The sequence below is a fragment of the Chlorocebus sabaeus genome, chromosome 21, assembly GCF_047675955.1.
Source record: "Chlorocebus sabaeus isolate Y175 chromosome 21, mChlSab1.0.hap1, whole genome shotgun sequence".
NCBI classification, from domain to species: Eukaryota; Metazoa; Chordata; class Mammalia; order Primates; family Cercopithecidae; genus Chlorocebus; species Chlorocebus sabaeus.
Genome location: NC_132924.1, coordinates 41,128,683 through 41,141,794, shown reverse-complemented (window position 1 = coordinate 41,141,794; position 13,112 = coordinate 41,128,683). Strand labels below are relative to the sequence as shown.

Genomic DNA, 13,112 nt, shown 5'->3' with positions numbered 1-13,112 from the left:
AAATTTAGACAGTTATGAGCCCCCATCTCTTCATCAAGTTTATAACTTCAAATTTCAAACCCTAGCTTTCTCCAACTGTGCTAAAATATTTCTGAACATACCCTAAGAAGCAATACAGTAAAATAGATTTGAAAATGTAGTTTTAATTGAAAAACTGTCTGATGCTGATTTTATTTCATATTAGTTCATATTTTGTGTTTCAAAAATAAAAGTGAGGTGTTATTTGATAACTGAATTTTTATTCCTCAATAGACTTAATAATTTATGAAGTTTAATGTTTTGAAACTAATATGGGTTGCGATAAAAGGAAATAACTGGTTGAGTTAACCCTATTTTGAGATTTTTTAAAAACTATTAATACTAGTATAGTCAGATCTTTCTTTGGAGTAGTACATCTTTATTTTTTATTGTGATTAAACTAAAACTCCATTATTATGTCTTAAGTTAAAGGCTTTCATATTATATGAAAAGCAAAAGTGGTGTGTTTGTGGGACGAATGTGTAAAAATTTTAAATACCTAATTTAAAATGGATTAGTATTCTCTGATTACCTAAAGTGATGTCCAATCAGATATAACAACACCATTTTAAATATTAATAGTATAATATTCTAAACATTGTACAGTAAATGTAACATACATAATAACTGCACAAACAAGTAACTCACTTTTAAGATCTGCACATACTTATTTGCCAATATTGACTGTGGAATCAAAATTAATCAATTTTGATAATTCGTGATTGTCACAAATATCACAGTTAATGCTGCTAAAATAATCCTGAGAAGCAGTACAGCAAAGTGCTTAAGATGATGAACTCTGTGTTCACTGCAAGTTGACTCCACCACTTAATAGTTTTAGGTCCTGGAGCAAGTTATTTAAATTCTCAGGGCATCAATTTCTTAATCTCTAAGAAGAGGGAAATAGTAATAACCTATTAATAAATTATTGTGAGTATTAAACAGGCTAAATCATATAAAGTACTTAGAATTATTGTTAGTGTAATAAATTTTATTATGTTATTGACATTAACATTATTTGATCAAACTTTTTAGAAAAGTTCAAACTATGGAGATTAATATTATAATTATTTACCTAGACTGTCCATGATCATATACATGTACATTGCTTTAGTGGATTTCTATGTGAAAATGAAATATAAACACATACATGTATCAAAATGTGTATTCTTGATACACATATACACAGAGATATACACATATCAAAGCTTATTGTCATCATTATTTTGTCCAGAGACCTTCTCAGGAAAAGAAATTTTCTTTGACTTACTAAAGCACCTTTTCAGAAAATGTATTATGAGGAGAGGTCAAAGTTTTATTTTAAACTTGCCACAAAGTGAGTAACTCCTGGGGGCAGGGGAGAGAAGCCAAACAAGGCAGGACATGATGGCTAGTTCCTGTAATCCCAGCTACTTGAAAGGCTGGGACAGGAGGACTGCTTGAGCTAAGGAGTTAAACACTACTTTGGGCAACACAGTAAGACCTACTCTTTAAATAAGCAAATAAATAATAAAAACAAAAATTAAAAAATTTCAAAGCCATATAAAATATTTCTTTCATGGCAGAGACATTTACAGGAAAAAAAAGAAAATTATGGCAAAAAGGAATGCCTGATTAAAGATGTTTGGATAGTCTAGGGCTGGTTAAAGTTCCTTATCTCTTTAAATAACTGATTAACAGTTGTTAAGCTTGTCAAAGAATCACGGTGTCCCCGGAAAGTCTTCCATGTGCACCTTCCCCTTGTGCATCTAAATTGACCTACATTTTCCATCTGTTCCCCATGCTGACAGGACCTACTAGCAACTTAGCTGGGCTTCTCATTTCTCTTTCCTCCTCCTCCTATCTCCTCCTGGGAAAGTCACAGATTTACTCATACCACATTCAAATGAACAGAGAATCTGTATCTCCTTTATTTCACTAAAGTGGTCTCATGAGTAGCAAGAAAAAGAAAACCTAGACCTAGAGCAATTTGATTTTGAACTTGGTTCTATCCTATAATGTACCAATAAACAGTTTCTTTAAAGTTAAAAATGTTTATTTCGAGACACAGTCTTGTTGTCACCCAAGCTGGAGTGTAGTGGTGCAATCTCGGTTCACTGCAGCCTCCACCCCCCAAATTCAAGCCTCAGCCTCAGCCTCCTGAGTAGCTGGGATCACAGGCACGCACCACCACACCCAACTAATTTTTTGTATTTTTAGTAGAGACAGGGTGTTATATGTTGGCCAGGCTGGTCTGAAACTCATGGCCTGAAGTGATCCACACGTCTCGGTTTCCCAAAGTGCTGGGATTACAGGGGTGACCACTGTGCCTGGCCTTTAAGGTTAATTTGATTGCTTTGGAATTTCTTACTGTTGAGGAGCAGGCCATGTTAGTTCTGTGTTTTGTTCACAGTTCAGGATGGGTAGCAGGGGCAGGCCTGGAAAGCATGATTGTCTCCCAAGGTCTCTTTCAGGCCCAGTCTCACATATAAAATTACCCAACTAAATACTACAAATTTATAAGTCCCAGAAATGGCTAGGAAGAAAGCATCAGAAACAGTATCTTCTGTCTCAAAAAGCTCCTCTTACTAAGATCTCTCCTTGTTAGTGATATAATTGTTTTGATTAAGGCATTGTTTTCTGCAGGTGATTATACAGGTCCTTGGAAAAGAAAGGACAATGAGCTATTGTTAGTCACTAACATTTTAGTATAAGATAGACTTATCAGCTCTCTCAAGCCTGAAAGCTGTTCAGCAAGAACTACATTAGAATATGCCACTTTCAATAGCAAAGGCGATAACAGCTTTAAAGAGATGCTTAATAAGGTTTCCTTGAATTTTTAAGGCATTCTTATAACGATAACCTGTATATTCTTCCTGTAAGGATATTAAAAACGCTGATGAACAGATGGAGTCAATGATATATTCTACTGAAAGGAAGACCAACTCACTTCCTCTGTGCTCTGTGAATAGCATCAACTCAGACTTCACTGACAAGGCCGAGGAATCCATCCAATCTAAAGAGGTAATGGCTCAGCGATCAACCAGTTTTTCCTACATGTTTTCTAATTTTGATTTAATCCTTGTAAAATTTAAAATTTATTTATAGGAAAATATTACTGTAGCACTAAGCTCACAAAACATGTCTTTCCCAAACTTCGCTCTAGCATCGGTGTGACACTCTAGGTAAGTCTGTCTAAAAAGGCTGCCTTTATATCAGAGGTCCTTCTTTACCAGGGGAAAAAATAAAATCTCATGAGACTGCTAGATGAGGTTTCTCCTATGAAGCAAACCATGGGTTAAAACAATGCCTTGGCAAATGTGATGGAGATACTAATGGTGATGCCCAAGATTAATTTGAATCAGATCAGAGGCATAAATGCATGCCACTCCCAGAATGCAGATAGGCCCAGCATGTACACGACCCAGGCTTGCAGTCCCAGGGCACAATTTGAGAAGCCTTGCTCACTGGGGTAGGAGTATTTGTTCCTATGTTTACTGTGCCCACTCCTACCCCCACACCCCCAGGCTCTGCCCGAGCCCCACATCACCTGCTTTGACTCTCCTTCCGCTGATACCCCTCATACCTCCCTGCAGTTCCCATCTTCACCTGAATTCTCACTTCTCTGTCTCAATTCCAGCTTCCTTCTCTTAACATGCCCAACACCTGCTTTGAGCCTCCATCCCACACCCTGAACATTCTCTGCAGCACCCTTTTACAAAACACCCTTCCATCTTAATCCCACCTTAACCCATGCTTCTCCCAGCCTCCCAATTCACTGAGCTCCAGCCCTCTTTCCACCCTACTCGATCTTTGCTAATCCCTGGTGCTCTGTAACCTTGCATGCCTTGAAATCCCTCACCCTTGCCCCTGTATCTCAGCTTCAGTCCCCTAACCTCCAGCATCCATACCATCCCATACCTATCCTTGGCCCATTATGTCCTCCCAAACTAGAGTTTCCTTCTTCTCCTTGGGACTAACAGAGACTTGAGATTGAATCGCCTCTTAGCTGTTCTCTCCATCTTCATGCCCACTTTCCTTGGTCTCACCTGTCAATTATCTGCCTGAAGCCCCTGAATTATGTCCCAAAACCTCTCTTGTCCTTCTCTGGCATTGCTAATCTATTGCTTTTAATTTTAGCTACACTCTTTCTTTTTGGGTATGTAGTCCTCTACAGCATTTACACTTAGACATTTTTCCTTTTCTGCTAATTTTATTTTTAAGTCCATTTAAATAAATAAGCATGCAAAGAAAAATAATGGTATAGATGGTATGTCATATGGAAAATGTATGTTAGAATATAGTACATGAAAGTTTGTACTGAGACACTAGGCAAGAGTGTAGGAAACACTGTGTTAAAACATCTATTGATAGCTGCTGGACCTGCCTCAGCAACTGCTGAAAACACTATGGAAATCTGCCTCTAAGTCTAAAAATACACTATACTTATGAAGTGGATTTTCAAAACCTAAGAAAGATAAAAAACAGAACATTTAAAAAGGAATTTCCAGATTTCTGGACAAAAGTGATATAATTGGTTTACAATCTGATATGACTACATGCTCCACATGCATGGAAATGATAAAATATAAAATGAGAAAAACCAGTAAGATGTACCTAGGCTCTAAACAGGAGGAATAGCTCTTCACACCAGAACTAGAGCAAAAGCACAAAGTGGTGAGCTGGACAATAGTCACAGACCTGCTCTGAAAAGTAGGCAGAAAAACCTGGTTAGCCAATGCCTGGAGCTAAAGCTTATAAAAATCTGTGAGCCTGGGGAGGCAGGAAACAGATACAGGGTACTACAACCAAGAACTGAAATAAGCTAGGATTGGCTCAATGGCCATATTTTTAAGGGACTCTTTAAGACTGTGGTAACCCAGTGAAAAATAAACAAGGAAGTGAAGAGACTGTAATAATCAATAATCAACTGGGGACAGTGACATGTCTATAATAATAGCTACAAGAGAGGTTGAGGCAGGAAGATCGCTTGAGCTTAAGAGTTCAAGGCTGCAGTGAGCTATGATCATGCCACCATACCCCAGCCTGAGCAACAGAGCAAGAACCCATCTCTGAAATAAATAAAAATAAAATAAATAAGCCGGGTGAATGGTTCACGCCTGTAATCCCAGCACTTTGGGAGGCTAAGGCGGGCAGATCACTTGAGGTCAGGAGTTCGACACCAGCTGACCAATATGGTGAAACCTTGTCTCTACTAAAAATATAAAAAATTAGCTGGGTGTGATGGCACATGCCTGTAATCCCAGCTACTTGAGAGGCTGAGGCAGGAGAGTCACTTGAACTGGGGAGGCAGAGGTTGCAGTGAACCAAGATCACACCACTGCACTCCAGCCTGGGCGACAGAGTGAGACCCTGTCTCAAAAAACAAACTAAAAAACAAAATAAAATAAAATAAACAAAGATCAATAATGAAATGAAAAAGAAATGGAGAAGTATTTTAGAACAGAATTAATGGGAGTTCTATTAGTCTAGATCCAGTCAGAAAATAGAAAGCACACAATGACAGAGAAACTTTAGTATAATGAATCATTAAGAGTGGATTGTAGTATGGGGAGTTGTGTAGTGAAAGTTAAGATACTTCTAAAGAATATAGAAGTAGCAGATAAAAGTAGCAACCACTACCCCTGGAGTGAAATACAGCACCCATAGAAGATCCCTTTCTTCTCTCCAGCAAGGCAGAGAGTCAGATCTCAATGGAAAGGGCACAGTTATGGCTCACTGGATGGCAGAGAAGTTGCTGTGGTACCTTGCTGGTGGGGCTTGCTGGAAATCTGCCCTCAAGGGTGCCAAGGGAGGCCTTCCACAGGATGGTGCTGAGCTTCAGAACCTGCCAGGTGCTGGGGAAACTGCTGGTCACTGGGCACTATTGGAACAAGAAGCTAGCCAAGGTTGTCATCTGCAGGAGTCTAGGGCAGTTCTGTAAGTGGGAGGGTGCAGCCGTTAGTGACCTGGCTGAGACCCAGGCCTGTGCTCATAGTTATGCCTCCATACCCTAAGCCAAGAGCTGGGGAAAGCAACCGGTGGCCACACAGAAGAGAAAGCTGCACTCTGCAGGCACCCGCCTCTGAAAACCTATGCAGGCAGGGCAGGGGAGAAAAACTCACCCTTCAGGAGCTTTCCCAATGAGCACTAGAAAGAACAGGAAGAAATATCTCCTCCTGCAATGTCTTTGCTGCACCCTCTACTGACAGGGCTTAACCTCTTGCCCACTGGTAAAAGAGAAATATTTATCAGACAAAAAAGTGCATTTGGATCAGAGAGGCAATAAGTCAATGACCAGGACAGGGGTGGTAATATTTCAAACAGGGGCACAGCGAGCATGAGGGCCTGGAGTTGGGGGTCACAATGACTAAGGAGGACAGGGATAGGCAGAAAGGTGTGTGGGGACACTCAGGGACCGGATCATGCAGGGCCTCTTGGGCCATCATGACAAATTTGGATTCTATTCTTCTTCCTCTAACAAAAAACCTTCAGGAGTTTTTAACCAGTGGTTCATGACCTACAAGGAATTTCTGAATAGACTTCAGAGCCCATCAACCTGAATGAATAAAAAAATTAAAACTTTTTTTCCCCACTAACCTTTGATAGAAATGTAACATCTACTTCGTGAATCTAAGCAACAAGCTACAACAGTATTACCAGTATCTGTGATGTCACCAATGAATATCACAGAAATTTGCATATCACATTACACTTATGGATAACTTAAAATATCTCTACACTCAGCACTATTAGTTCTTATGCTATGTTCTAATAAATGAAGCACATTCATAACTGTATCAAAACTTTGGGTTACTTGTTAAGTATTTTGAATACGATGTTTCAATGGGATGGGCTTTCTTGGAGTCCCATGTATCATTTAATACATTTAAACATTTCTTCAGGGAAGGAGTCCATAGACTTCACCAGTCTTCCAAAGGAGTCCATGAACTGAAACAGGTGAAACACTGTTGCATTGGAGGGTCTTATTCAGAAGGGCACATGGTCTGATTTACTCCATGTGGCTACAATTTGGAGAACAGTGTGTGGGGGCCAGACTAAGATGAGGGAAAGCAGAACCAAGAGGAGATGATGGTGGCTGAATAATGAACTTGATTGGTCTCACTAAAGCTGTCAGTGGAGAAATAAAATATAGATGGCTAAAAGAGTAGGACACTGGAATGAGACTCAGGACCCGGCACCATTTAGACTTGGAAAGGAAAAATCACTGGTGAAAGGATCCTAACAAATGGCTGGCAAAATAAGAGGAAAGCCAGGAGAGTGTGGTATCGTAGACACCAAGTAAGAAAAGTGGTACAGAAAAAGGAAGAGATCAATTGTGTTAATTGCCATGAAAATCACATAAAATTAGAGATTTTCACTTGCAACCAAGATAGATTAACAGGGACTAGATTTACTCTCCTGCTTGATACAACTAAGAAACTGAACAAAATAGGTGAAATAATGGTTTCTGACATTGGACATCAGGCAAAATAGGATAGTGATCTCTGTGGAAGGAGAAATAAATGAGTTGAAACTTGTCATTAACCCAGTTTAAGGTCTGAGTAGTTTTCAGGCCTCGGAGCTGAGAGGGAAAACATAGACAAAACCCAATGGACTTTTTTTTTTTTTTTTTTTTGGAGACAGAGTTTCACTCTTGTTGCTCAGGCTACAGTGCAATGGCGCAATCTCGGCTCACTGCAACCTCTGCCTCCTGAAACCCAGCGGACTTTGACTTCAGGAGACAGAGCTAAGAGTTGACTGAGGCCAAAGTTGCCAGAGGTTTCAGAGCAAAGAACTGGAGAGGAGAGAACTTTGAGAGAAGTCCAAAAATTTGCAGAGGTTCTCCCTTGAGTCTTCATCTGACTACTGATCAGTGTATTTATTAAGGAAACTACCAGAGGTAGGATATATATCTACCAGAAAAGATTAGAAGGAGCAATTCTTAGAACTCACACAGGGCCAGGGAAAGTTCTTATTAAACTAACTGGAGTAGAAAGTCTTTAAATTCATGAGACACTCGGTTAAGCATTAAGAAAGATATTGCCTCAGAGGGTAAAATAATTAGTCCTAGACCAAACTCTGCACTAAACCTAACTAACAAATTCTAATAGCAAGCCTCAAAAGGATTACACTGTTTCCAAGTAATTTAAATGTGTTCCAGAACAAGACTCAATAACATATACAAGAATTCAAAAATATTTAGTCCCCAAAAGTATAAAATTTACAATGTCTGGCATCCATTCAAAAATCACCAGGCAAGCAAAAAAACAGAAAAAAATGTACCCAAAATGAAGAGAAAAATTAATCAATAGAAATAGACCCAGAAATGGCACACTTAGTAGAGTTAGTAGAGACATTAAGCATTTATTATAACTGTATTACATATGTACATATGTCCCCAAAGGAAGTCCAAACCATTGAAGAAATAATGCTTTAAAAATTTGCCAATTTGATGAAAACTTAAAATCCACAGATTCAAGAAGCTCAATAAATTCTAAGTATAAGAAACATAAGAAATCCTACACCTAGGTATATCATAATCAAACTGCTTAAAACCAGTGTTAAGGAGAAAACTACCAAAGCATCCAGAGAAATTGACACAATATAGATGAGGAAAAAGACAAGAAAGCTACAAACTTCTCATTAGAAATAATGCAAACAAGAAGATAATGGAGCAATATTTTTAAAGCACTGAAAGAAAAAAAAAGCACCTCAAATCAGAATGCTATTTACAGAAAAATGCCTAATAAAAATGAAGGCAAAATTAAGACATTTTTATAAATAAAAGGTTAAAATAATTCACTACCAGCACATCTATACTACAAGAAATATTAAAGGAAGTCATTTGGGCAGAAAGAAAGTGATACTAGATGGAAATCTGAATATGAACACTGAACATATCAAAATGTGTAGGAAGCTTAAAGTGACACTGAGGAAGAAATCTGTACCACTAAACACTTATACTATCTAAAAATCTCAAATTAATATACTAAGTTTCCACCTTAAGAAACCAGAAGGAAGAAAATAATAAAGAAAAATCAATCAAATCCAAAGTTGGTTCTCTGGGAACATCAATATTGAACTCACTGAGCAAGAAACAAAAGAAGATACAAACTGCCAACATCAAGAATGAAAGAGCTGACATCACTACAGATTCTACATATATTTAAAGATGAATAAAATAATCTTATTAAAACATTTAGGCAAACAAATTCTACAACTCAGATGAAATGAGCAAATTCCCTAAAGTTTACAAACTATCAAAGCCCACTCAAGAATAAATTGATAGTTTGAATATTCTTACATTTATTTTTAAAAAATTAAATCTGTAGTTAAATTCTTTTTTCCCTAAAAAAAAAAAAAAGTCAAGCCATATGGCTTTACTGATGAATTCTATTTAAAAAAAAAAGTGATAAGGAAGAAGTTCTTGTTTTATTAAGCCAACATCATTACTCTGATATCAAAATTAGACAATGAAATTAAAAAAATAAAATTATAGACAAATATCAGCCATAAACATAGATGAAAGAATTCTTAACAAAATTTAATAAATCTAATCCAACAATATAGAAAAAGAATAATATGTCATCACCAAGCAGGATTGTTCTAAGAAGTGAAAAGTTGGTTTAACATTCAGAAATTAATGTAATTCTCCTAATTAACAAAATTAAAAAGAAAAAACCAATTATCTCAATCAATGCAGAAAACCCATTTGATAAAATACACCATCCATTTCTGATAACTCTCAGCAAGCAAAGAATTAAAAGAAATTCCTTCAACCTGATAAAAGGCAGCTACAATAAACAACAGCTAACATACTAAATGGTGAAAGATTAAGATCAAGAACAAGGCAAGGGCATACACTACATCTATTGAACATTCTACTGGAAGTTCTGGCCTGTTCAATAGGCAAGAAAATAAAAGCATCTAGGTAGGAAAGGGATATGTAGGAGTGTCTTTATTCACAGATGGCATGATCACTTATGCAAACAATCTTATGGAATCTACACATACACACACACACACACACACAAGTACTAAAACTAGTAAAGTTTAGCAAGGTTGTAGAATACATGACAATATACTAAAATCAACCCCAATTCTATATACTACAAATGGAAAGTGGGAAATTAAAATTAAAAAAATAATTTTATGTACAATAGTACCAAAATAGTAAATTATTGGGAATAAATGTGATAAGAAATTATAAAATCCACACACTGAAATCTATAAAATATTACAGAGAAAAATTACCGAGAAAAATAGAGTAAATAAATTAAAAGATATTTTCAATGTGAGTGAACAAGAAAATTCAATATAGTTAAGATGTTCTTTCTCCCCAAATTGAATTCACATGGAAATGCAGCTAGCCAAAATAGTCAAATAAATTTTTTTAAAAAGAACAAAGTTGGAAGAGGGATACTACCTGATTTTAATTCTGTTTCAACTACTATATAAAGCTAATTACTAATTCTCATTTCAATTACCTATAGAACTATAGTAATCAAAACATTTCATTGGCATACAAATAGACAAACAGATCAATGGAATAGAAAAGAGAGTTGAGAAGTAGTCCCACACATAAGTGATCAGTTGCTTTTCAGCACAAGTTCAAAGGCAACTCAATTAAAATTTTTTTCAAAAAATGATTCTGGATCAACTATATGTCTATAGACAAAATAATCAACCACAACCCATACCTCAAACCACAGATGAAAATTACCTCAAAATGGATTAAAATCCTTACTGTAAAACCCAAAATAATAAAACTTCTATAAGAAAATACAATAAAAAACTTCATGACTTTGTGTTAAGCAAAGATTTCCTAAATATAACAACAAATGCATAATTTATAAATGAAAAAAAAGTTGATAAGTCAGACATTACCAAAATCAAGAACTTCATTATCTGTAAAACACTTTAAAGAAAATGAAAAGGATAGACCATAAACTAGGGGAAAATATTTGTAAATCACATATCTGATCACGACTTGTATCCAAAAAATACAAAGAATTCCCAAAGCGCAATAATAAAAATACAAACAACCCAATTAAATGTCAGCAAAAGATTTGAATAGGCATTTTGCTAAAGAAGATGAGCAGATTGGAAGTAAGCACACAAAAAACGCCCAATGTGGTTAGTCATTACAGAAATGCAAAAGAAGATCACAATGAGAAATCACTATGCACCTGTTAGAATGGTTAAATCTAAAAAGGCCAACTGTGCCAAATATTGGTGATGGTGTGGCACAACTGGAGCTTATTTAACTGGTGGGAGTATAAAATGCTAAAGCTACTTTGGAAAACAATTTGTCAGTTTCTTTAAAAGTAAAACATCCACCTACTAAATGATCCAGCCATTTCATTTCTAGATATTTGCTCAAGAGAAATGAAAGTATATGTTCACACAAAGCCTTGTATATGAATATTCATAGCAGTTTTATGTGTAATAGTCTAAAAGTGGGAACCACTCAAATTTATATCAACAGGTGGATGGATAAATAATTTGTGAGATAGCCATACAATGAAATACTATGCAGCAATTAAAAGAAATGATATGCTGATTTATGCAGCAGCATAGATAAATGTCAAAATAAGTATGTTGAGCAAAAGAAGCTATCTGAAAAGGAGTAGATAATGTATTATTTCATTTATATAATGTTCTAAAAATGCAAACTAATCTGTAGTGACTGAAAGCATATCAGTAGTTGCAGGAGGAAGGGAGGAAGAGGACTGGTAACTAAGAAGTGTGGAGAGAGGGATGATAAAAAAGCGGGAGAAAACTTCTAGGGTTAATGGATATGTTTATTATCTTGACTTTTTTTATGTTTCATGAGTGTGTAGTTGTGTTCAAATTTATCAAATTATATATTGCAAATATGTGCACTTTGTTATATGAAAACTATAACTCAAGAAAGCTCTAAATTGCATCAAATGAAATTTTAAATATTTTAGGTATCACTTTTTAACATTTTAACACTCATGTCATATCTCTTTATGTCTATAATTTTATGTTTTTGTATCAGATTACTTTAATACATGTATAACCTGTTTCATATTTAAGTAACACAGCCTATTTTATGATTTTACCGAAATTTTTGTTTTGTTTTTATCTTATTTAATTCTTTTCTATCTTGACAACACCACTTAAATGATACCATTTTTAATCTTTTATTGTGTATTTTTCCAGAGGCAAAAGAACGTCTTTAAATTACCTATGTAATATAGATCATTCTATAGGAGGAAGATAGCCCTCCTAATTTCCTGGCTCTGTAATTTACTGGTGCCCTGGGACATGCTAAACCTTAATTTCCTTACAAAATAAGGTAATTTTGTAAAGCACTTAGCTCCATGCTCAGTGCCTGATAAAGAGTTAGTGTGCAACTTAATTTCTGTATATTCTTTTGAACAGTGACCTAACTGAAATGTTGTGCCCTTTTTGATGATGAGCTTTAGAAAACTTCAGCAGAAAAGATGATGGATACAATCAAATTATTAAGTAACCCAATATAAATGTGGGTTAGCCAGCCTGAAAATGGACTTTAAAGACATCAGAATTTCAAAGTTCTGTGGTTCAAACGACAGTCTGCGTTATAGTGGCCAGACTGAGAATAGAACAAGAATTATAAACTGAGGCCGGGCGCGGTGGCTCAAGCCTGTAATCCCAGCACTTAGGGATGCCGAGACGGGCGGATCACGAGGTCAGGAGATCAAGACCATCCTGGCTAACACGGTGAAACCCCGTCTCTACTAAAAATACAAAAAACTAGCCGGGCGAGGTGGCGGGCGCCTGTAGTCCCAGCTACTCCGGAGGCTGAGGCAGGAGAATGGCGTGAACCCGGGAGGCGGAGCTTGCAGTGAGCTGAGATCCGGCCACTGCACTCCAGCCCGGGCTACAGAGCAAGACTCCGTCTCAAAAAAAAAAAAAAAAAAAAAAAAAAAAGAATTATAAACTGTTTCATAGTCTTTCTTGAGGAATTCTCTGGTTATTAGATTCATAAAGAGTGAATGCCATGAGGAGGTTTTAATGAATGAAATACCAAAGAACTCACTGTCTACTTCCCTACTCAGAATAATTACTCACCACAAAGCTGTTCACAAGAATTTTTAAGA

General features: G+C 36.4%; 1 protein-coding gene across 1 annotated transcript in view; it reads left to right on the top strand.

Annotated features, from left to right (window-relative positions):
- The window catches only part of ABCB5 (ATP binding cassette subfamily B member 5), a 127,461-nt gene that overhangs the window by 57,583 nt on the left and 56,766 nt on the right, over positions 1–13,112 (top strand). Inside the window, exon 15 of the mRNA XM_007981925.3 lies at positions 2,881–3,021. Within this exon, the coding sequence (XP_007980116.2) occupies positions 2,881–3,021 (141 nt within the window). The remainder of the gene's footprint in view (positions 1–2,880; positions 3,022–13,112) is intronic.